Source organism: Aethalodelphis obliquidens, unplaced genomic scaffold (assembly GCF_003676395.1).
Source record: "Aethalodelphis obliquidens isolate GAN/ISIS:26980383/991018 unplaced genomic scaffold, ASM367639v1 scaffold40, whole genome shotgun sequence".
Lineage (NCBI taxonomy): Eukaryota > Metazoa > Chordata > Mammalia > Artiodactyla > Delphinidae > Aethalodelphis > Aethalodelphis obliquidens.
This window is the reverse complement of record NW_020837984.1, coordinates 7,573,475-7,599,755: the sequence shown is the minus strand read 5'-3', so window position 1 is coordinate 7,599,755 and position 26,281 is coordinate 7,573,475. Positions and strand designations below refer to the sequence as shown.

Sequence of the window (26,281 nt, the reverse complement as noted above, 5' to 3'; positions counted from 1 at the left end):
ATGTGGCTAAGCCTTTTGAGTTTCTGTTTTTTTATTACTATTATCATTTCCACTAGAGCAGCAAGAGTGTAAAGTATGAATTTACAAGAATCATGTTATTCAGAAGTACTCACATACTCAATTGTTAAAAGCAAATAAAAATGTGAAACTAGAATTAAAACACATTCTAAAAAAATATTTAAACAGACTGCTAAAAATACTTTACCCTCATAATTTGTTCACCAAGTAACTCAGCTTACACTGGTCCCCACTTCATGTAAAGGAAAAGGAAGCACTTGGTATAAATAACATTAGAAGACTGATCTTAGAATATCTAACTTACAGTTTCTACAGCTATCCTCCTTTGTTATCAATATTCAAAAGGTTAAAAAAAAAGCAAAAAAAATTTCAAAAATTATGAATTAGCAACTTGCTTAGAGTCTCATAGAAGAATTAAAAACTACATTATAGGATGGGGTTCTTTCACTCTAAAATATAATGTCTAAAGAAAATATAACGTCAAAAACAAAAATTCATTCAACCCCTACCTCACTCCATATATAAAAATTAACTCAAGATGGATCAATGACCTAAATACTTACACTGACCTATTTCTCTTAACCTAAATAGGGGTAAATCTTTATGACTCAGATTTGGCAATGGATTCTTAGACTTCACATTAAAAGTATGAACAACAAAAGAAAAAACAGATAAACTGGACTTCATAAAAATTTAAAACTTCTGTGCATCAAAGGGCATTACCAAGCACATGAAAAGACATCATATAGAATAGGAGAAAATATTTGAATCATATATTTGATAAGAGTTTAATATCAAGAATTTATAGGGACTTCCCTGGTGGCACAGTGGTTAAGAATCCGCCTGCCAATGCAGGGGACACGGGTTTCAGCCCTGGTCTGGGAAGATCCCACATGCCACAGAGAAACTAAGCCCATGTGCCACAACTACTGAGCCTGTGCTCTAGAGCCTGCAAGCCACAACTACTAAGGCTGCGTGCTGCAACTACTGAAGCCCATGCACCTAGAGCCCAGGCTCCGTGACAAGAGAAGCCACCGCAATAAGAAGCCTGCGCACCGCAACAAAGAGTAGCCCCTGCTCACCGCAACTAGAGAAAGCCTGTGCGCAGTAACGAAGACCCAACGCAGCCAAAAATAAATTAATCAAACAAATTTTTTAAAAAAAGAATATATAAAGAACTCTTAAAACTCAACAACAAAAAAGACAACCTATAGGGTTGTTTTGTGTTTTTTTTGTTTTTTTGCTGTATGCGGGCCTCTCACTGTTGTGGCCTCTCCCGTTGCGGAGCACGGGCTCCGGACACGCAGGCTCAGCGGCCACGCAGGCTCAGCGGCCATGGCTCACCGGCCTAGCCGCTCCGCAGCATGTGGGATCCTCCCGGTCCGGGGCACGAACTCGTGTCCCCTGCATCGGCAGGCAGACTCTCAACCACTGTGCCACCAGGGAAGCCCCAACCTATAGTTTTTTAAAGTATGAATGCCTTTAAGCATATAGCAGTCTTTTCTTTTCTTTTTTTCTTTTTTTGCTGCGCTGGGTCTTCGGTGTGGCACGCGAGCTCTTTATTGCAGGCTTCTCTCTAGTTGCAGAGCATGGGCTTCTCTAGTTGTGGCATGTGTGCTCCAGAGCACACAGGCTCTGTAGTTGCAGCGTGCGGGCTTAGTTGCCCCACAGCATGTGGAATCTTAGTTCCCCGACCAGGTATTAAACCTGCATCCCCTGCGTTGGAAGGCAGATTCTTAACAACTGGACCACCAGGGAAGTCCCTAGCATTCTTTTCTACAGGAGTTATTTCTACACTCACACTTTATGGCCACAGAGGGCAAGCTATATAGATATGTTCTTCAACTTTGCTTCCATGGTGGTGTTTTCATCCTTCAGCTTAATAGAAAGGCTAATGTCATAAACTTTATGATATAAAGGTACTGATCTCCTTGACTCAAAGAGTTTATATGAAGAGGAAAATGGAAACTTTCCACTGAATTCAGCATGTAAAGTAAGTGAGGCAGTGCTATCGCCAATACTTCTCCAATCTTGTACTCTTCATTTCTCCAATCCATCACTGACTCCCTCCCAGCCTGCCTCCCTCACACTCTTTATTCACTTGCCCACTAAAGGTCCACAATTCTCAAAGTTCTGCTCTTGGCCTTCATTCTGCTCCTCAATAATTTCTTAAATTCCATGGCCACTGAATAAATGCTCATGACTCCTAGACCTTTCTTTTTGCCAAGTCTACACCACTGAAACCCAGACCCAAATTTCCAAATTCCTAATAAACATCTCAAGAATGGTTTAACAAAAGGAGCCAGAACTTGTTGGTTTTGAAGATTCTCAGTCTTTCCAGATGCAAACAATATTAAAGTAAGAAATGGCTTCCAAGAAAAGTTCAAATCCAAGGCATTGCCAAGAATACATGGTCCAAAAGACAAGGCTGAGAGTATAGCTATAAAATTCTTTGTTACAGCCTCAGAAAGCTCTAAGATGGTGACTCTGAGTACTATTCAGTTAGAAAAAAGATCTTCTAAAGATTTAAAAAGTATGACTCACAGAGTCTTTTAATCAAACACTAGAGTTTCCAACATGCTAAAAGCCATTAGCAGAATCCTAAAACAGAAAATGGCTTATCTCACATAGAGAGTTTTAGGTGTGGCTTTTACCTAATGGAGTGAGCTCAAATAAGATTTACAGGAGTGCCATAAAGTTGTTAAGAGAATTATACAGGCAGAAAAATCACCCATCTGGACTGAAAGGAGCAGAAAGAGTACAAAATGAAGAGTCCTTTAGGTGTCCAAACATCTACAAGCAGGAAATAGGTAGAAGAAACTACACAGCTGCAAATGCAGGCTACCTTTCATAGAAAAGGAAAGAGAATGCAGAGTGTAGAAGTAAAAGCCCAAGAGATGGCGCTAAGAGCCATGGAGAGTTACTCCCAGACTTTAAATTCTAATCAAGGAATTACCAGCCTATGCCCTACGAATTTTAGAAGTGGTATGAAGTAATGACACCTTTGTGCCAACATCTTCCCTCTCCTTGAACAAGAGTACCTATAGTGGTTACCTTCTTCTTACTCAACCATTGCATTTTGGGTGTTTGCAGAGCAGATAATTTGCCTCCTTAGTTTCACAGGTCTTCAGACAGAGAGGCAATGGACCCAAAGGGCTAAAATTAAGGAACTACGTCTAAGAAGCCTCATCCAAACCTAGACTTGATTTAGATGACAACATCCTGGACTATAAGCTGATGCTATAAAGGAGAGACTTTTGCAGGATATTGGGAGAGGGTGAGTGTATTTTACAGGTGAGAGGAGTGTCAATAATTTTGGCTAGAGAGTGAACTGTGGTGGTTTGAAATATGTTCACAAATTCTTTGACACCTCCCTCAAAAGGTAGAGCCTAATTCCCCTCCCCTGGAGTGTGACTCACTTCTAACAATAAGAAAAAAAGAAGTGACTTGCAAAGAATAGAGTAGGGAAAGGGAAAAATATTAACTTTACAATGGAAAAACCTGGTAAATGCTACTACCTTAACATGTGATAAAGATTAACATCAACAGTGATGCCATGTGTACTGCATTTATCCCCTAATATGGTGTGACAAGAAAGGCACTTCACCTCTGTTGAATTCTTTTCCAAAACCCACAACCCCAGTCTAACCATGAGAAAAACAACAAACAAGCCCAGATTGAGGGAAATTATACAGGATATCTAGTCAGTACTCTTCAAGACTGTTATGGTCATGAAAAAGAAGGAAAGATGAGAGACTGTCACAGATTAGAGGAAACTGGGGAGAAATGCAATTTAGTTTATTTAGCAATTCAGTGGTACTCTGGATTGGATCCTAGAATAGAGAGGAAAAATAAATGGAAAAACTAGTGAAGTACAAATAAAATCTGTAGTTTAGTTAGTAACAATATATCAGTGTTAGTTTCTTATTTTTACACATATACCATGATAATGTAAAATGTTAACAGGGAAAACTGGATGAGTATAAGGGAACTCGTAGTATCTTTGCAACATCTGTATAAATCTAAAATTATTCAAAAATAAAGTTAACCTAAAGCCAGAAAAAAAAAATCATACCTATTTCAGAGAGTTGGTAAGAGAACTGAGTCAATGCATAAAATATGTTTAGAACAGTACCTGGAACACGGTGAGGATATAATAAATAATAGCTATAGTTATTCTGATATTTAACACTTAGCAGGTATTTGCTAAACAGATGAAAACTAAAACATACAATAACAAGACAACAAGAGCTAACTTCCATTAATTTCATACTTGATATACTGCTCTATCCCTCATTATTTCCCAGCGAAAATAAACTGTGACATATATTTACTTTTTTTTTTTTTTTTAAAGCGTAAGTAATGGTGTTTAAGTCAGAGACTAGGTCATACAAGGCACTGTGGCTTCCTGCTTACTTTTTCTCTCTTGGATCATCCACTGTGGAAAAAACCAGTTGCTATGTTACTTAGTGGCCAACAACAAGAAAGGAATTCAGGCCTCTTCCGACAGCCATGAGTGAGCCTGGAGGCAGATCCTCCAGTCCCAGTCAAGCCGTGGGATGGCTACACCTTGGCCGACACCTAGTGCAACTCATGGGGGACCCTAAGCTAGAATCACTTACCTAAGCTGCTCCCAAATTCCTATCGCAATTCCTATGTGAGATAATAAATGTTTGTTGTTTTTTAAGCCCCTAATATCCGGGGTAATTTGTTATGCAGTAGCAGATAACTAACACATGGATTCTCTCCCTTATCAATTCATTCAAAAATTTATCAAACACCTACTTTAATATTTTGAGGCTATAAGGGATACATATATTAATGATAAATTGTAGGCTTCTTGGGAATCCCCTGGTGGTCCAGTGGTTAGGACTCCCACGCATGCGTTTGATCCCTGGTCGGGGAACTAACATGCTGCACAGTGCAGCCAAAAAAATACATACATATATACACACACACACACACACACACACACACACACACACACACGCACACACACACACACACATATCGGCTTCTTGAAGGCATAAACTAACAAGGCACTGTAGTGGACATACACTGGTTTTGTTTGTCCAATATACCTAATTCCTTTGGGAAACTACTCCTCACCTATTCCCTGTAGTATCAGCTGTCAATCTGTACCTTACCTTACCCCTGGTTAAAGAGCTGGGCAAATACTGCAAGTTTCAATTACCCTAATTCCTGTAAACAGTGACTCCTCCATGGGTAGCTATGTGACCTAAGCAGGGTAAATAAGAATTTCAGCCTTTAGTCAATATATATACGTTGGGAAGAGAGAAGTACCTCTTTCCACTGGTATTGCAAAGCTGAAAAGGTAAGTCTGGGCTTGACAGCCATCATTTTACCTCCACAGGGAGTAAGTTTGTTTACAGAATGACATGAACAGAGTCAGAGAAAGCCAAGAGGTATCTGAAGCCAAGAACCACTTTTGGGCTTCCTAAGTACATAACCTGCTAATCTCCTTTTTTTTTGCTTAAGTTAGACACTAATGTAGGTGCTTTGTTTTTCATCTTAAATCTAAGTTGTATGAAATGCCAAAGAAAGGTTCAAATATCCTGAGAATTCAGATTATCTGATCCAGCTGAGATAACTAGGGAGGAATTCATGGCAGAGATAATCAGTAATATGAACTCTAAAGAAGAGAGAGAATTTAACCAAGTGAAAATGGGGATGGATAAAGAACATTCCAAGTAGCAACAGAAAAGGATATGCATGTATGGAAAATACAGTCCCTCTTGGTAGGACTGTACAATATAAATAGGTTATAGAGCATGGAAACCTTAAATTCTATTCCTAGAGGGCTAAGCTGTTTTTTCTAGACTAAGGGAATGTGTGAGGGGGAGTTATCTATCATAGGATAACTGGTCAAACTCACTTTGTTTTTTTGTTTAATTTTTTTATTTTTATTTATTTTTGGCTGGGTTGGGTCTTTGTTGCTGCGCACGGGCTTTCTCTAGTTGCGGGAGCAGGGGCTACTCTTCGTTGCAGTGTGTGGGCTGCTCATTGCGGTGGCTTCTCTTGTCATGGAGCATGGGCTCTAGGCACGCAGGCTTCAGTAGTTGTGGCATGCGGGCTCAGTACTTGTGGCTCGCGGGCTCTAGAGTGCAGGCTCAGTAGTTCTGGTGCACGGGCTTAGTTGCTCCGCAGCCTGTGGGATCTTCCTGGACCAGGGCTCAAACCCATGTCCCCTGCATTGGCAGGTGGATTCTTAACCACTGCACCACCAGGGAAGTCCCAAACTCACTTTGTGATCAATGTTGTTTGGATGTCACCACTCAATTAGCTATGCACTCATGAGCTTTATCATCATAATTCAGTTCTTGTTTCTCTACTATAACCACAGACTATTAAATGACTTATTAAAATTCAGATATACTTCCACTATTATTGACTTCCTCTAATCTACTTAAGTTAATAACGCTGACAATGAAAAGGACGTTGAACTTATTTGGCAGTTAATCTGAGCTCATTCCTAGTGACTACCACTCATTATTAAGTGCCACCTGTAACGTGGGTGATAATACTGAGCTCTCTTTAATTACAGACAGAGCTATCTAGAAAGTTCAGAAACATGATAAAACTGAAACTTAGCTTCTAAATTCAAATGTCCCACCTTCTGTTCCCTCAACTGAGAAATCATTTTTAAAAAATCCATTCAGGGGGCTTCCCTGGTGGCGCAGTGGTTGAGAGTCCGCCTGCCGATGCAGGGGACGCGGGTTCGTGCCCCAGTCTGGGAGGATCCCACATGCCGCGGAGCGGCTGGACCCGTGAGCCATGTCCTCTGGGCCTGCGCGTCCAGAGCCTGTGCTCCGCAATGGGAGAGGCCACAGCAGCAAGAGGCCCGCGTACCGCAAAAAAAAAAAAAAAAAAAAAAAAAAATCCATTCAGAAGTGTTAAGAAAGGCCTTACACCATATATAAAAATTAAATCAAAATGGATCAAAGACCTAAACATAAGAGCTAAAACTATAAAACTCTTAGAAGAAAACAGGGGAAAAGTTTCATGACACTGGATTTGGTAATTATTTCTTGGTCATGACACTAAAAGCACAGGAAACTAAAGAATAAATAGATATACTGGACTACATCAAAATTAAAATTTTTTGTGCATCCAAGGATATTATCTAGAGAGTGAAAAGACAACCCGTAGAATGCAAGAGAATATTTGTAAATCATATATCTGATAAGTGATTGATATCCAGAATATATAAAGAACTCCTATAACTCAACAACAACAAACAACCAGATTAAAAAGCGGGCAAACGACTTGAGTAGACATTTTTCCAAAGACGATACACAAATTACTAATAATCACATGAAAAGATGCTCAACATCACTAATAATTAGGGAATGTTCATATCCATTAGGATGGCAATTTAAAAAAAAAAAGGAAGGAAGGAAATAACAGATGCTGATGAGGATGTGCAGAAATTAGAACCCTCACACATTGCTGAAAAGGATATAAAGTGGTTGCAGCCACTGTGGAAAACAGTTTTGCAGTTCCTCAAAAACTTAAACATAAAATTACCATATGCTCTCACAATTCTACTCCTGGGTATACACCCTATGCAGGGACTCAAACTGATATTTGTACACCATGTCCACAGTAACATTATTCACAAAAAACAAAAGATGGAAACAACTCAAATGTCCATCAACAGATGAATGGATAAAGTGTGGAATATACATACAGTGAAATATTATTCAGCCTTAAAAAGCACTGAGGACTTCCCCGGTGTCGCAGTGGTTGGGGGTCCGCCTGCCAGTGCCGGGGGGCACGGGTTCGTGCCCCAGTCCGGGAGGATCCCACGTGCCGCAGAGCGGCTGGGCCCGTGAGCCATGGCCGCTGAGCCTGCGCATCCGGAGCCTGTGCTCCACAACAGGAGAGGCCACAGCAGTGAGAGGCCGACGTACCACAAAAAAAAAAAAAAAAAAAAAAGCATTGAAATTCTGAGACAATGCTACAAAATGGATGAATCTTAAGACATTATGCAAAGCAAAATAAGCCAGACACAAAAGGGCAATTATTGTGTGATTCCACTTACATGAGGTACCTTAGTAGAACACAGAGATTACCAGGGGCCAGAGTGAGGTGACAATGGGGAGTTATTGTTTAATGGGTGCAGAGTTCCTGTTTGGGATAATAAAAAAGTTCTAGACATAGAGAGTGGTGATGGTTACACAACGCTGTGAATATACTTAATACCACTGAACTATACACTTAAAAATGGTTAAATGGTAAATTTTATGTATGTATAGTTTACATAATAAAAAAAAGTGCTAAGAATGGGCTTGGGTCAGAGGCCTTCATCTTGGCAGTAGAGCAGCAGCATACATGGAATGAAGCCCACAGCCCACCAGCCAGTACACAAATACTACACAAACACAAGCAGTTTCAACATTTCTGGGCAGGATACACTGTCACCCTGAGTTTAGCACAAAAATTGTTTCCAAATCCTCTTAAGGCTTGGTTTCCTGGCTTCCTCTCAAGCACCCCAACTGTCCACAAGAATAGAACCAAAGAGCCTGAATGGTAACAATCTGAAAGAAGTCCAACACCAGGGGCTGCCTATTGGCAGGATATTAGTCAGAAGCCAAGGACTTCAGCTGTGCTAAAGCCCTGTTCTCACAGGTGCAACGAGTTTGCAAAGACAAACACTCATATCTCTACCTCTTTAAATCTTTATATTGAAGCATAATATACATACAGAAAAGGGTACATCATAAGAAACAATGACTTTTTTTAAAGCCTGTTAGGTAAAATTTAAGCTCAATAATCTCAAAGGCATCTTTCATAAACTGGGGTTTTTTTAATAAAATTACTTCAGCACAAAAGCATTTTCTTAACTGCCAAATGTTAATTTCTTTTGATTTACTTTTTTCCCCAGTGGGAAGGGCTGGGGAAAAACTTAAGTTGTGTATTAGATGACCAATTTACCAATAAAACTGTTAAACAAAGACTAGAGTTACCAATTTACACTAACATATTCATGCAAAAAAGTTATCCCCACTTCCTCACTTTCTTTCACTTTCTACATCCCTTCCAACCCATCCCAAAGCAACTCATCTACAATACATTAAAATGTTTCTTCTATCTGTTCACTTCTCTCCACATTGACTGTTAAAATTATCTCCATCTTCCTGGCTAATATTATATTACCTGGACCAGTACCATAGTGCCCTCTAAGCGTTCTCTTGGCTTCACTTTTTTCCCTTTTGGCACAATAATGGTTTGTATTATCTCTGGGCGTGCTTTTTTTTTTTTTTTTAATTTATTGTATTTATTTATTTTTGGCTGCATTGCTGTGTGTGGGCTTTCTCTAGTTGCGGCGAGCGGGGGCTACTCTTTCTTGCGGTGCATGGGTTTCTCTCATTGTAGTGGTTTCTCTTGCTGCGGAGCACAGGCTCTAGGTGTGCGGGCTTCAGTAGTTGTGGCACACGAGCTCCAGAGTGCAGGCTCAGTAGTTGTGGCGCACGGGCTTAGTTGCTCCGTGGCATGTGGGATCTTCCCAGACCAGGGATTGAACACGTGTCCCCTGCATTGGCAGGCAGATTCTTAACCACTGCGTCACCAGGGAAGGCCCTGGGCTTGCCAAATTTTGAAACATGTTACAATAAAATTTAAAAAGGAAGGAGATTGTCATAATTGTGGAAAAGAGGTAAAAATGTGGAATGAAGATTGTCAGAAGTCCACGTAACCCCATTTTGAAGTGGAGTATTAATTTTGGCTCTGTTCATTCTGTATACCTAACCTTGCTAACAGAATGAAGGATTAAGTTTTGGGGTTTTTCTGTTTTTACCTTGAGATCCCGTTTTACCTAACTACTACCACACAGAGATTTGTAAGCAAAAGAGAATAGCTTTTAACGTGCAAAAAAACAGTTCCAACCATAGTGATTTTTTTTAATGAGTTCTCAGTATCATGGCTTCACTCTTGATTATATTATTCATCCTTCACACATGAATCAGGGATCCTATGAGGACATAAATCACATTGCATCAGTCCCTTGTACGAAGCCCTCCAATGGTTTCCTATTATACTTAGAATAAGAATTCAGATTTCCTACCAAGGCCAACTTCTTGCCTTTGCTGTTCCCTCTGCATGTATTTTGTGCTCTCAGATCAGCTTGCCTCCTTAGAGAAGACTTCCCTCTCTCAAACGAAAGCAAAAGCCCTTTTTTAAAGGCTTTTAAATAATTTTTTAAATCTCCAGTGAGTCTGATGCCCAGTGATGCTGAGAACCACTGTAGTAAATGAGTCTTGCTTTTGCTTACAATGATTTTTCTGCCAATTTACTTCTTGGTGCCTGTTACCACCTGTGGTTTAAGAAACTGGAAAACCAACAAGTAGGAAGAGGAGGAAGGAAAGAAGGAAGGGAGGGAGGGAGGGAGGATAAAGAAAGAGAGAGGAAGAGAGGAAGGGAGGGAGGGAGAGGGAGGGAAGGAGAGAGGGGGAGAGGGAGGGAAGGAGGGAGGGAGGGAGGAAGAAAGAGAGAGAAGGAGAGAAAGAAAGAGAGAGGGAGAGAGGGAGGAGGAAGGGAGGAAAGAAGGGAAGAAAGGAAGGAAGGAAGGAAGGAAGGAAGGAAGGAAAGGAAGGGAGGAAGGGAGAAAGGGAAGGACAACCTGTACTAATCCAGTGCCAAAGGTCACACCTATGTGCTAAACACAAGGGTTATGTTCATAAACTCTAGAGAAGTCATACTACCTGTACCAACTTTTTTGTTTTTCTTAGTTCATGACATTTAACTCTGAATCAGAGTTGAAATCAGAGAAACCAAATGCAAATGTACCTCCTTAGAGCTGCCTTCCTCAGCTTACTGGGTAAAGAGAGCCATTTCGTCTTCTGAGCTTTGATAAGGCTCTTCAGTCTCTGATACACTTTCTTACACTAATTACTACTGTTTTTTGTTTACTGTCAGCTCCTTAGGATAAGAGACTTGGCCATATTGTTCACTGATACATCCTCAACACCTACACAGTGCATGATACATGGTAGATGCTTAGTAAAACAGTGAATTATATGATTCATTTATTCATTCAACAACTATTTCCTGAATATCATGTGCCAAGCAGCATCCTAGACTTTGAGAATACAGCTGTGAACAAAACAGCAATAATCCTCACCCCATTACATGCTAATGTGGAGCACAGACAAGATTAATAATTACAATAAAATATACAGCATGGTAGATAGTAATAAGTGCCAAGAAGAAAAAACAAAGCAGAAAAAACTAATCTATGATGATAAAAGGTAGATCAGTGGTTGTCTAGGAACTGTGCTGGAGAGAGATGGATTGTACAGGGGAAGAAGGAGACTTTTAAGGGATGATGAACACATTCTGTCACTTGACTGCCATGGTGGTTTCACAAGTGTATATACCAGCCAAAATTAATCAAATTGGACACTTCAAATGGATACAGTTTATTGTATGGAAATTATAGCTCAATAAAGTTTTCAAAAATTAAAGCAGAAAGTGGAGGACTGAACTTTTAGAGAGGTGGTCAGTGAAAGCATTATTGACAAGATGAATTTTTTTTTTTTTTTTTTTTTTCCGGTACGCGGGCCTCTCACTGTTGTGGCCTCTCCCGTTGCAGAACACAGGCTCCGGACGCGCAGGCCCAGCGGCCATGGCTCACGGGCCCAGCCGCTCCACGGCATGTGGGATCTTCCCGGACCGGGGCACGAACCCATGTCCCCGGCATCGGCAGGCGGACTCTCCACCACTGCGCCACCAGGGAAGCCCCCGAGAAGATGAATTTTTTTAAAAAGACCTCAGGAAAGTGAAAAGGCTAACTCTACAAATATCTGAGTGAAGACCAATCCAGAGAGAGGGAACAGCAAATGCACAGACCCTAAAGAGGGAGCACGCTTAGCATGATCCATGAATCAGCAATCAGCATGGGTCTAGCTATAGCAGACTGAGCAAGGGAGAAAGCTATTAATCTGACTGTGAAACGAAGCCCCTAGAGTGAGATGAGAGCCATGAATACATTAACTGACTTAGGTTTAACACAGTCACTCTGTTGACACACTGCTGTGTGTTGAGAATAGGCTAAAGAGCAGATGCAGAGAGGTCAGTTAGGAGGATGTTATTATAATCTAGGAGAGAAGTAATGGTAATCTGAACAGAGTAGAGGGGAGTAGTGAAAAGTAATCAAATTAAACCCAACAAGATTTGATGATGGACTAGATGTGGGCATGAGAAAAAGAGGATATGAACCGGAAGAATGGAGGTACCACTGACTGAGATGATAAAAAATATAGGAGGAACAAATATGGGAGGCAAAGAAGGAACTTAGTCTGGGGCATATTCAATTTTTTGATACCTTTTTCACATTTAAATAGAGTTCTCAAGTATGTCATAAGTATATACCTGGAATTTAAGGGAGAAATCCAGTTTAGAGATATAAATTTGGGAGTTGTTAGGCTATAGAAGTATTTAAATCCATAGAACTGGGACTTCCCTGGTGGCGCAGTGGTTAAGAATCCGCCTCCCGATGCAGGGGGCACAGGTTCAAGCCCTGGACATGCCGCAGAGCAATAAAGCCCGTGTGCCACAACTACTGAGCCTGCGCTCTAGAACCCAAGAGCCACAGCTACTGAAGCCCACGCACCTAGAGCCTGTGCTCCACTACAAGAGAAGCCACCGCAATGAGAAGCCCACGCACCGCAACAAAGAGTAGCCCCCACCTGCCGTAACTAGAGAAAGCCCGCACGCAGCAATGAAGACCCAATGTAGCCAAAAATAAATTAATTAAAACAAACAAAAAACTAAATGAGATCACCTAGGAAGTGTGTTGGAGATAGGGAAGAAAACAGGACCAAAGACTTAAGCCCAGGGACACTCCAACATTGAGAAGTGGGGTGAATGAGAAAGAACCAGCAAAAACAAGAGATATGAAAAGGGAAAAAAAAGGAACGGACTAGAAAATGAGGGGGAAAATTAGGCAAATGTGTCATGGAAGACAAGTATTTCAAAGAAAAGAGAAGTCAAGTATGTCAAATGTTGACTCATGGATCAAGTCTCAAAAGGCTGTCATTTAAGACCAAAATAAATGCAAAATCATTATATAAATTTTTGAACAGAGGCTTGGTTAAGAAAACCAAGCACATTAATAGTAGAGCATTCTAATCTTAATACATCAAAAATATTAAGTACCACTTATTATTACACAATTCTTACATAAAACATACCCCCAAATGTCTACTTTTTAATGGGTAAATTATCAACTACTGAAAAGTTCTGATTTTAATTGTTTCAAAACTAGATGACCACTTACATTTTTTTCCCCACTGGCTATTACCTATTCTCTGTTATGAAATATTCATTCTAATTAGTAACGTTGAAAGTTTTTTAGCATCTTTTTCTCTTTTGTAAAACATTTCCTTCTGTACAAGGTATTTTTTGTAAATAGCTAATTCAGAGTTAGTCAGAATTTAAATATTAAGTTGTGGATCTCCATGTTTGTTTTTTAGCAAAAATGAACACAATGAAAATCACAATGGCTTTCGAGGAGGACCAAATATTTTATTCTATTTATTTTCTGTGTTGTTATAGACTTTAGGCACTGTCCTTCTACAAATTGTATCTAGGAACTCTAAGTTTAGGACCACGACTTTAGAAAACAAACTATTATGAAACACAACTTTGAGCTACAAAAATGGGTTGACCCATCCAGAATTAAAGTTTAAATAAACTCAATGTTCAAAACCTGATATAAAATATAAAATGGAAAATTCCTTTATTTAAAAAATAAGTGGGACTTCCCTGGTGGCGCAGTGGCTAGGACTCCGCACTCCCAATGCAGGGGGCCTGGGTTCGATCCCTAGTCAGGGAACTAGATCCCACATTCCTGCCGCAACTAAGAGTTTGCATGCCGCAGCTTAGGAGTCCACCTGCAGCAACTAAGAACCAGTGCAACCAAATAAATAAATAAATATTTTTAAAAAAGTATTCTAAACTGATTTAAGCATCCTCAAGCTGTTAAATTTCATCAATCCGTACTGACAAAGGGTGGTTTGTTTATTAGATTAGCTTGACTGATTTCTCTGGAGGCTTTCCTTTACTACATTGTTAAAAGTGAAAATCCAACCTTAAAAACAAGAATTATCAGAAATAGACCAAGCATTACAGCGTGTATAACCAAATAAGATTATCTAAACTTTCCTCCATAGCTACTGAGAATAAAGCAACATGATCTCAAAATGGTAAGTGTTAATAAAATAAAATGGCATTTTATTTACTCTCTATATCCCATCTTTACAAATTTTCCCATATATTGGTACACATATAAATGTATGTATGTATGTAAGAGAGAAAGGGCATGAGAAAGAGAATGTGCTTTAAATTTTCCTTCTTCTATGACACAAAGCAGGGAGTTGTGGTGGCTCTGCTCTGGCTTATGAAGCTACAATGCTATACGTAAGAGAGCTCAGCATAAACTGATTATTAATCATAGGTTTTAGCAGGTTCTTATTCCTTACCACCAGAATTATACAAGGAGATCAGTGTACCTTGTTGTAGAGGAATTGTGGAAATTAAAAATAAGTGACTACTTTCTTTTGAGATTAGATGTTTACCTATGTTTTGGACAAAATGCTGGCCTTTTACTCCAGAGCCTAACCTGTCTTGATCCTAGAAATCAGAGTGTGTCTACCATTGTATATACTCTTTTTTTTTTTAACCATTGCATATAGTTTCTTTTTTTTTTTTTTTTGTGGTACGCGGGCCTCTCACTGTTGTGGCCTCTCCCGTTGCGGAGCACAAGCTCCGGACGCGCAGGCTCAGCAGCCATGGCTCACGGGCCCAGCCGCTCCGCGGCATGTGGGATCTTCCCAGACCGGGGCATGAACCCGTGTCCCCTGCATCGGCAGGCGGACTCTCAACCACTGCGCCACCAGGGAAGCCCGCATATAGTCTCTTGATATGTGATATTCTCTTATCTAACTGCTTGAAAATGACAGAATTGAGCATATGATGAGTTGGCCAGAAAAAAATTATGTCAGTAAAGGTAGATTCTATCTTCTTCCCTGTGTCTGCTGAAAACACAACCCCAAACTAGAAGAGTTCTGGTACACTAAAACTTAAGACTAGAAAAGGCAATAACATTATTCATTGTTTTAAAAAGACAATATGGACTTCCCTGGTGGTCCAGTGGGTAAGACTCTGCACTCCCAATGCAGGGGGCCTGGGTTCGATCCCTGGTTGAGGAACTAGATCCCATATGCATGCCGCAACTAAGAGTTTGCATGCCACAATTAAAGATCCTGCGTGCCACAACTAAGACCAGTGCAGCCAAAATAAATAAATACTAAAAAAAATAAAAATAAAAAAGACAATAAAGAAACAGAGATTTATATTTCAGGATCTCTACAGGCAGGGAATCTCTAAATGCTTATGAAAGAACAATTCAGCAGAAGAAAGAAGAAATAATTTACTACTAAATGGTTTAGCACAGAAGCTGTGGCTAAATGTTTCCTCACAAAACATCTTACTGGTTTTGAAAAACAGGAAGTCACAAAAGAAAAACCAACATGTCTTTATAAAATGCCAAAATCCAGTCTCAAAAAAAGAGAAATAACCATGTATGAGACTCTACTAAGCATATAAATTATCTCCCCAAAAGTTACTGTTTAAAAAAAGAAAACACTCTATGAAAATTTCTATTTAAGTTCCAGGAAAGGAAAACAGTGGTATTAATGAAGTAAGCAGAACAATAAAACTTTCCTAAAGACACATGCCAGATTCCAACAGTCCTCAAGGATTAGGTCCCTCAGTGATTTATGATCAAATATGAAAGGATCTCAATTATACGAGTAAAACACTGATGTTCTTCCCTTTGGACATGAAATGTTCACCGCAGAGTTTTCTGTGTACTTTTATAACAGAATTCATGTTTTATTCTTGCAAAAATTGTATTTCTGTTCAAGAAAAACATTCACTACAAGAAAGGTATTTAGGTCACTAGTGCATAGTCATTTTCTCTAGCTTTACATATTTCCATAAATATATACTGCCTTAGTTACTTCTCTATTACTTTGGCTTCCTCATATCCTAAAGGCATTATATATTGTGGTTAATAAGAAAAAAAAGTTAATGCATGCACTTGGCTGCCAATTGTCAAATGCACTTTTTGGACCAAAGAAAGAAGTAATGCAGACAAACTGAGCAGGAGAGAGAAATTTAAATAGAGAGGGAAAGACAGAAAAAATGTACCACATCTAGTGTCTGAATAAATAGTCCCCAAGCACTTCACAAATTATGGCAAGTAGAAGTAATATGCCAACATATACTGAATTCTCACTGTAAAAATTTAATACCAAGCTATATTAACATTTCAAATCAGAGTAGTTGGCACCTTTAACATAGTGGTTCTCAACCTTGGATGAATACTGAAATCACCAGTTTTTAGTTGTTGTGTTCTTTTTTTTTTGGCCACGCTGCGTGGTATGTAGGATCTTAGTTCCCCGACCAGGGATCGAACCCATGTCCCCTGCAGTAGAAGCATGGAGTCTTAACCACTGGAACACCAGGTAAGTCCCCCCACCCTTGTTTTTTTTTTAAATCACCAGTTTTAAAGAATACTGATGCCCAGGTCCCATCCCCACAGATTCTTACTTAATTGGTCTGAAGTATGTCCAGAGCATGAAAATTTTTAAAGCTCCAAAAGTGATTCTTATGTGTAGCCATGATTGAGAACCACTGATTTAAAATGACATAAATTGAAGACAGTAATTTAGTTGTTGGGGTACATGGACACACACACCCCAGAGTTCAAAAACCTTGGTCATTCTTCTTAGAAGCAACCTCTTAATATCCTAGAATCATTAATTCCCTCACAAGCTCATCCAATGACAGCAGTGTAAAAATAACTTTGCCTTTGTTGCCTATACGTGTTCTAAAAACTGGTAAGTTGATTTAGTAGAGTATTTCATAAATAACATTCACCTAGAAGCTGACAGCAGTACTAACCAAGGATCCAGGCCTCACAAAAACATTTCCGGTAGGATCTGGGTTGTATATTTATTTTACTGCCAGCCTAGGTTCTATTACAGTTTACTTTCTTTACAACTTTTCTTGATTTAAGAATATATTTGCGTTCAAAGGATTTTGTGGGTTAAAGTGCATTTTCAATCATTTTCACAGTGACCATTTTCTTCACAACTTTGAAGTATAAGTAATGTACAATAAACTGCATATCTAAAGCATGCAATTTCATAAGTTTTGACATACATATATTTACATCCATAAAACAGCTGCCACAATGAACATAAATATTTTTTTCACACTTAAAAATTTTCACACACCCCTCTGTAATCTAATCTATCCCTCCTTCTACTCTTATGCCCAGGCATCTGCTTTCTGTCACTATAGATTACGTTGCATTTTCTAGGATTTTATATGAGTAGAATCATACATTATGTTAAAAAAAGTTTTTACCTGGCTTACTTCACTCAGCAAATGATTTTGAGATTCAACCATTTTGTTGCGTGTATCAAAAGTTCTTTCCTTCTTATTGCTGAGTGATATTCCTATCAACGCTCATGATTACCACACTGTATAACCAACATGTTTTATAACCAACATGTTTTCTTGGCATAGACTATTGTGAGAAGCTAACAAAAGCTCCTAGATGTTGGTATCAATGGTTTTTGGAAAAACTAAGTCTGGTGATCCCCATTTTATTTTTTTTAATTTTATTTTATTTTATTATTTATTTATTTGTTTGTTTGTTTGTTTATTTATTTATGGTTGCATTGGGTCTTTGTTGCTGCACTCGGGCTTTCTCTAGTTGCAGAGAGCGGGGGCTACTCTTCGTTGCGGTTGATGGGCCTCTCACTGTGGTGGCTTCTCTTGTTGCAGAGCACAGACTCTAGGCATGCGGGCTTCAGTAGTTGTGGCTCGCGGGCTCTAGAGCACAGACTCAGTAGCTGTGGCGCATGGGCTTAGTTACTCCGCGGCATGTGGTATCTTCCTGGGCCAGGGCTCAAACCCGTGTCCCCTGCATTGGCAGGCAGATTCCCAACCACTGCGCCACCAGGGAAGCCCCGATCCCCATTTTAGTTCTCACTTTACCACTTATCAGCTATGTCTGAAGCAAGTCACTTCTCTGTCACATACACCTTCTCTGGAAAATGAGGATATACCACCTCACCTATGTAATTCACCTTAGATGAGTACTTAAGGACTCTCTGACTTCTAAGACCTATTGATTCTATTGAAATAGGTAAACCTTCTAGAAAGATAGGAGTGCCCATCTGTTTATGTACTGTCTGTGGCTGCTTTTGAGCTGCACCAAGAATGATGAGTACTTGTGACAGAAACTGTAGAGCTGTCAAGCATAAAATATCTGTCCTCTCAAAAAAAAGTTTACCAACTTGTTCTAAGTAATCATGAAATGTTCCTGAAGCTAGCTAAAAAATCATGTGTAGTGATGTTTAGATTTACTGATTGACAAAAACACATTCTACTGTTCTAAAAAAAATGTTTTTCCTTGTTACTTTAGCTAAAAAAATGAAAGAAAAACCATAGGAACTTAAAAATAGATATTTAAGGGCTTTTCTGGTGGCGCAGTGGTTGGGGGTCCGCCTGCCGATGCGGGGGATGCGGGTTCGTGCCCTGGTCCAGGAGGGTTCCGCGTGCCGCGGGGCGGCTGGGCCTGTGGGCCGTGGCCGCTGGGCCTGCGCTTCCGGGGCCTGTGCTCCACAACGGGAGAGGCCACGGCAGTGAGAGGCCCGCATACCGTAAAAAAATAGATTTTTAAAATTCCTGTGTCAGTATCCAATATATTCAGATGGTATATAAGTTACTAAAATCAAAAGGCACATTATAAACCCCAGTCCAAGAAATATTAGGAAAATATTGAGTTAAAGAAATACTATAATAGTTTTCTAGGAAAGTCAAAGTAGATATGTATGTTTTCATATTCCTGCCCAAATGATAAATACTTGACAAAATCACTACTGCCAGAATAAAAAATGAACAGCCTATAAAAATGGCTGGTGAAACTTACATATCCAAGAATACTTTCTGCACCTTCTGTCAGATTTTTGGTCTAGGAATAATAGGAGGAAGGCTGTATAACACAGTGGTTAAGAAAATGGACTTTAGGATCAGAGAAACCAAAGTCAGTAAAGGCTATTAGCACTACTGTAAAATAACTGAATAAAAGGTCCTCAAAATATATTTTGAAAAAGAACAATTTTTTAAAAGGAATTATCTTTTAAATTAAAATTAAAGTCATTAGGGAACTACAAATACTGGAAAAACCCTAAGCAACTCAAGAAGGGATTATGTGAGGAAACCTGCCAGCTAAAAAAATGCACTCATTATTAGAAGAAAAGATATAAATTTCTATTATAGGATGTAATAGAATCACTTATTTGATTATTTATCTGAAAATAAATCTGGTTAGTTAATTCAGTGATCTGGGTTTTCTCTTCCTAATTACAAGTTGCTGCTTTTTTTTCCCCAAAAGACATATACCAGGTCATTAAAAGTCTGATCTGGCAGTCATCTGGAGTACAAACTGAAGACTTCAAAGAAAAACCATGTAGATGTCCGCTATAATGATATTGGAAACTGCAAGGAAAGCAGTACTGTTTTGTAAATAATCAAGATCAATTAAAAACAATTTGTAGGCTCAAGGACAGAAATAGTATACTTTAGGGTCTTTAGGAACAACACAATGTTGTAATTAAAATACAATGCTGGGACTTCCCTGTTGGTGCAGTGGTTAAGAGTCCACCTGCCAGTGCATGGGACACAGGTTCGAGCCCTGGCCCAGGAAGATCCCACATGCCGCACAGCCACTGAGCCTGCGAGCCACAACTACTGAAGCCCGCATGCCTAGAGCCCGTGCTCCGCAACAAGAGAAGCCACGGCAATGAGAAGCCCGCACACCGCAATGAAGAGTAGCCCCCGCTCACCACAAAGCCCGCACGCAGCAGTGAAGAGCCAATGCAGCCAAAAATAAATAAATAAATTTATATTAAAAAAATACATTGCCTCCTATACCTGAATGCCTATAAAGATGAGTTTTGTGAGATAGGTTTGTTCTATGTTGTTTAATCTCAATTCCTTGTCTTTACTTAGCGTCTTTATCATTGCCTTGGAGATTCTGACCAAACGCCACGAACTCAGATCTAACCAAAAGGGAACAGTAGCCAACTTCTGTGCAATCACCTTATTGACCCACTTTGTTCTTTTGAGATAGCTGCCGGAGGCTGGTTTTCAGACTCTATCCACAGTTGGGAATATCCAAACTTTCAGATGATTCTATCTTTGAAAAGGGATTCTGAAAACCAGAATCTTTTCGTGTTATCATTATCTCTGCAAACAAAGACTGTTACATAAAATCATTCTGAATGTATGGCTAATACGTAATGGAAAAATACAGTTTACAAAGGGAAATTGAAATTGAACTCACCTGTCCACTTTTCCCTATTTCCAGCTCCATTATGGCAACAGGAGTATGCATTTGAGCTGAGTGTCTTGACTGCGATTTGCCATCAACTCTCCAGCTCAAGCCCCGAAGCCCACTGTCCCAGCGGCTCTGGTTCATGAGGCTCTCTCGGATTTTTGTCTTATGGCTCTTCCAGAATTTGGAAATGACAGCAGCTTGGTCAGATGTGATCCCGCCTTGCTTTTTGGTTTGAGCAGTCAAGAATGCTTCCAGCTGGTTGAAATCCATGTCTGCAGATGCAATAGACTATAATGACAGAAAAAATAACAGATATGAATTTGGTAGATAACTAGAAAAAGATGCATCTTAACTACAGATCACATTTTGAGTGATTCTTAATCACTGAATAAGCTTTCAAAAAGGGTCATCAAAAGACAGTAATGAGAATAAGCGCTTCATAAATACAAAAATATTCCCTTTGAAAATACTGAATATCAGAAAAGCTATTGTGAAAAATTCCATGTTGGAAATTCCCTGGCGATCCAGTGGACAGGACTCCATGCTCTCACTGCCTAGGGCCCAGGTTCAATCCACAGTAGGGGAACTAAGATCCCACAAGCCCCGTGACGTGGCCAAAAAAAAAAAAAAATCCGTGTCACTCAAATTCTCTATCAATAACTAGAATCTATAAATATCCAGTTCCATGATGAGGAAATAATAAAATATAAATAAAGTTAAAATGTAAAAATAATAAAACAAGAGAATAAAATGAATTAGTGCTCTGATGAAATCTTACATAATTTCACAGTGCCTTATAGCCAGGCTTGGTTTGATATACTATAACTGGGTAATGCCTTGTCCATACGAAGTACTAAGTAAATTTTGTTAAGTGAATGAATTGGTTTAGTTTTACAGCCCATCTTCAACCAAACAGCCAATAATACTACAATATCCAATAATACTACTCTGAAACTGTATACTACTTTATTCTTTTCCATAAATTTTCAAACCTTAATTGCCATTGCTGTTCTGAGAACAGTAAGCAGCTAAACTGAAGCGGGAAATCATCAAAGGGCTGGGGCAATGGAGCCCTGAATAGGTCAGTGATGGTTAATGATTTGGTCTCCGAACAAGCTTTCCCCTGCCTGGACATGAGGATTGATATGAGCTCCAAACCAAACTATCATAGTACCTCCTTTCTCTGGGCACAATGATTGATCCAAATTAATCTCCCAATTTAGGAGGAGAAGTGGTCTTGTCTCCTGAGGTCATGGTACCAGAAGAACATGAGACTGGAGGGCTGCAGACAGACATCTTTGATCTTTTGGCAAAAGCCTGATTGCAATAAAATAGAATGAAGCCAAGCAGAGATGAGAGTGGGTTCTAATGGAGTGATACCCTGTTCTGTAATCCCCAAGGCCTTGGTTCCTGCAGACCTTTCTTCAACTCTGTATGTTATCTCGACATCTTTTCCACCTGTAGGCACCAAAAACTCCCGTTTACTATTCAGGATAGTTTAAGCTGTATTCCTATCATTTGGAACCAAGAGTCCTGCCTACACTTGAGCAGTAGCAGTGAGAACAGAGGAATGTAAAGGTAGACAGTGTACAGGTGGAGTATAGGTAGAATAGGTGGAAGGGAGGCTGAAAGACAAACATGCTGTCTTTCATTCCTCCATTAATATGAAAAAGTTGTACGATAAATATTACAACATAGATTAAACAACATAGATTAAAGATATTTCACATTACATCACATTACAATTCAACAAATGTTTACTAAATATCTGCCTATTTACCAAGTTTTGGGTAGGAGGACCCAAAATCTCTGGCTATGCCACTCAACAGAAACATTAATTTGTATAATATATTATAATTAAATAAAATTATTTCTACCGGCACTTTGCTTCACACTATCACATCACAACACAGGTGATGTGTATCATTCTTTTCCTCAAAGCATATTAAGAAATCTATTCTGGGGCCTCCCTGGTGGCACAGTGGTTGAGAGTCCGCCTGCCAATGCAGGGGACACGGGTTCATGCCCTGGTCCGGGAAGAACCCACATGCCGTGGAGCAGCTAGGCCCGTGAGCCATGGCCGCTGAGCCTGCGCGTCCGGAGCCTGTGCTCCGCAACGGGAGAGGCCATAACAGTGAGGGGCCCACGTACCGCAAAAAAAAAAAAAAAAGAAATCTATTCTGATTTAACTTCACTTGTGACAGAAGTTATTTTGGTTGGGTTCCAGTCAATAATATCTTGAACTGGGGTCAATTCATCCAAAAAAGGTGTTACCGTCTCTGTAACATATTCTTCTTTTTACTTGCTCAACTCTTTAAAAATGTAAAAACCATTCTTAGCTAATGGGCTATACAAAAATAGTGTGTCCTGCAGGATGTAGCTTGCCAACCCCTGCTCAAGAACATCCTACAAAACAAACTGACACATGTCCTACATGACTTGGCAATGTCCCATCTAACATTATGTGGAAACTGTTTATAATTACCTGGGCCTAGAAATTAATCTTTTTCTTTTTACATAAAAAATTATTTTTTGGCACAGTTTTAATAAGCTCTAAATTTTCCAGGAATGCAACTAATACAGCTTGTATCAATATTTTAGTTTGGTCAGAACTTTACAAATAAGTTGTTGAGCATTTTGGAAAATCTCATTACCAGTGGCAATACCATTCACATTTTGATTTCTGAACTACCAAAACAACACATCTATATATGTCTGAGAATCACTACAAGAAAAACTCCTGCTGAAACATTTGGTCTCTTTTTCAGATGAGGATATACAAGAAACTCATTGACTTGAACAGTCTTTCTGAGATTGTTAAGCAGATTACTTCCATCAGTATTTAGCCGGGAGTCGAGGCTGAATCACTACTGCAGATGCTTAAATCAACTATTTTAATAAATTGATTATCAGTTGTTTAAAGGGGAAAAAAAAAGGAAGGAGCAAGGGTGGGTGGGAGGAAAGTAGATGTGGCTATAAAACTGCAACATGAGGGATCTTAGTGGTGATGGAAAGCTCTGTATCTTGACTGTACCAATGTTAATATAGTGGTTGTGATATTATACTACAGTTTTGCAGTACGTTATCGTTAGGGGGAATCAATAAAAAATACAATGGTATCTCTTTGTATTATTTCTTATAGCTGCATGTGAATCTACAATTATCTCTAAATAAAAATCTTAATTAAAAAAAGAAACCTACATCAGGCCTATTTCTTGCTCTAAATATAAGTTCTTTAAGAGGGCAGAGACCTTGCCTCTCTTGTTTAATATTTAACCCCTGGAGCCTCGCACAGTGACTGGCATATAGTAGGTGATCAGCAAATATATAATGAATGAGTGAATAGTTGGATGAGCATGAAATCTGGAATCCCCCCCAAAAAAAACTAGTACTGTACTCACTTGATCTTGGGAAAGTCATTTAGTCTTGTTGTACCTCAATTTCCCCATTTATAATATGTAGATATAATATAGAATATGTTATTTTAAAACTTGGCTCCAAAATTCTTTGACCCTTCTCCCACAAAGAGTTAAGGGTCTATGTCCTATTCCCTAGAATATGGGCTGTGTGAGTGTTTGATCATGGCAATTCCAACTATATGACATTCTGGAAAAGTCAAAACTATGGAGACAGTAAAAAGATCAGTGGTTGCCAGGAGTTCAGAGGGAGGAAGGGAGAGATGAATAGGTGGAACACAAGGGATTTTTCAGGCAGTGAAACAATTCTGTATAGTGTACAAAATCTGATACTAAATGGTGGACACACATAACTAAACATTTGTGTAGAAAGAATATACAAACAGAATGTACAAGACAAAGAGTGAATTCTAACATAAACCGTGGATTTTAGTTAATAATGTAATCAACACAGGCTCCTCAACTGTAACAAATGTACCACACTAATGCAAGATGTTCATAATAGGGGAAATTGCTTGGGAGCAGAGAGCAAGGGAGTATATGTTAACTCTCTGCACTTTCCATTCAATTCTTCTGTAAACCAAAAACCGTTCTTAAAATAAAGTATATTAAAAAAAAAACCCAAAAACTAGTGATAGATACAAAAACGTGCATAAATTTTAGATATTATGCTGAATTTTAAAAGTTAGATACATCGAGTATATACTGTGTGATTCAATTTATGTTATGTTCTAGAACAAGCAAAACTAATCTATGATAACAGAAACCAGAAAAGTGGTACCTAAGGCAGAGGTGGGGCTGACTGGGAAGAGGAATGAGGGAACTTTCTGTGGTGATGATAGGATGATAAGATGATGATATAAATGTGGATTACACAGGTATATACATTTCTCAAAAACTCAAACTGAATACTTAAGTACTATCATATAAATTATACTCAATTTTTTTAAAAAGCAAAAAATAACTTCTTACAAAAAAGATACCATTTTTTAAAGTTACAAATTCAAATGAAATACTGAGATTTTGTAAAGTATATAACTGACAGAAGAGTAGTATGCAGAATATATAAAGAACTCCTTGAAATCAAAAAAACCTAACAGCTAAAAATTTGACCAAAAATATGAGCAAATTATTCATAGAAAGGGAAATTTAATAATAAATCAATCAATAAAAATATGCTCAACATAACTAATAATAAAGAAAATGTAAACTAATACCATTTTCCTTCCATTAAACTGGCAAAAAGTAAAATGCCCCACAATATTAAAAACTGTTTCTTTACTTCCTCACCAACAATTCTCATATACTGTTGTGGGAACAGAACATTTTTGAAGAGCAATTTTGCATTATCTGTCAAAATTTAAGATGTACATATTCTAGAACTCAGCAACTCTTCTGCAATGGAAAAAACTTAGAGGAACTCTTATACCTATGCACTAGGAGTTCTATGCAGGAATGGTTATTGCAACAATGTTGGTAATAGTAACAAATTAGAATCAACTCCAATGTCTGGAACAACAAAAACAAAAATGGTTAGTGACATTCAAACCATGGACTAACACACAGTAAATGAATTAGAATTATATCTATCAACATGGAAAAGCACAAACACATAATGCCGAACAACAATAACAAAAAAGACAACTGCACACAAATATATAAAGTATGATACTATTTATATGAAATATTATAAGATAAAAAATACTATAAATTTAAAATACGTATGTAGTAAAAATGTAAAATTATGCATGAGATTGATAAACACCTAATGCAGGCCAGAGGTTACTTCAAAGGACAAGGAGAATGAAATCTGAGAGGCATATAGAGGGCTCTAGTAGTATCTACAATTTTTTTAATGTTTTTAATAAAACTAACTTTAGAACAGATGTACAGAAAACTTATGAAGATAGTACAGATTCAATATACCACACACTCAATTTCCTAGGTTATTAACATCTTACATTAGTAAAGTCACACTTGTGACAATTAGTGGATCAATATGGATAACATTATTATTAACCATAGTCTATATGTTATTCATATTTCCTTAGTTTTTACCTAATGTGCTTTTTATGTTCCAGGATCCCATCCAAGTTACACTACATTTAGTCATCATGTCTCCTTAAGTTTCCCTCGGCTATGACAGTTTCTCAAACTTTTCTTGTTTTTGATAACCTTGACAGTTTTGAGGAGTACTGGTCAGGTACTTTGTAGAATGTCCCTCAGTTTGGATATGCCTCATGTTTTTCTCATGGTTAGACTGGGGTTATAGGTTTTGGGAGAAAGACCAGAGGTGAACTGCCATTCTCATCATACCACATCAAGGGTACATGCTATCAACATGGCTTACTACTGCTAATGGAAACTAGCTGAGGTAGTGTTTTTCAGGTTTCTCCACTGTAAA

The 26,281-nt window shown here is 38.7% G+C and overlaps 1 protein-coding gene across 5 annotated transcripts in view; it reads right to left on the bottom strand.

Annotated features, from left to right (window-relative positions):
• The window catches only part of COMMD1 (copper metabolism domain containing 1), a 151,168-nt gene that overhangs the window by 65,917 nt on the left and 58,970 nt on the right, over window positions 1-26,281 (bottom strand). For 3 of the 5 annotated variants that reach the window (XM_027131798.1, XM_027131797.1, XM_027131799.1), the window contains exon 2: window positions 20,468-20,749. In XM_027131798.1, the coding sequence (XP_026987599.1) occupies window positions 20,468-20,749 (282 nt within the window). Of the gene's footprint in view, window positions 1-20,467; window positions 20,750-21,635; window positions 22,171-25,306; window positions 25,395-26,281 lie in introns of those variants that run through there. The other 2 variants (XM_027131800.1, XM_027131801.1) reach the window with 2 other exon arrangements.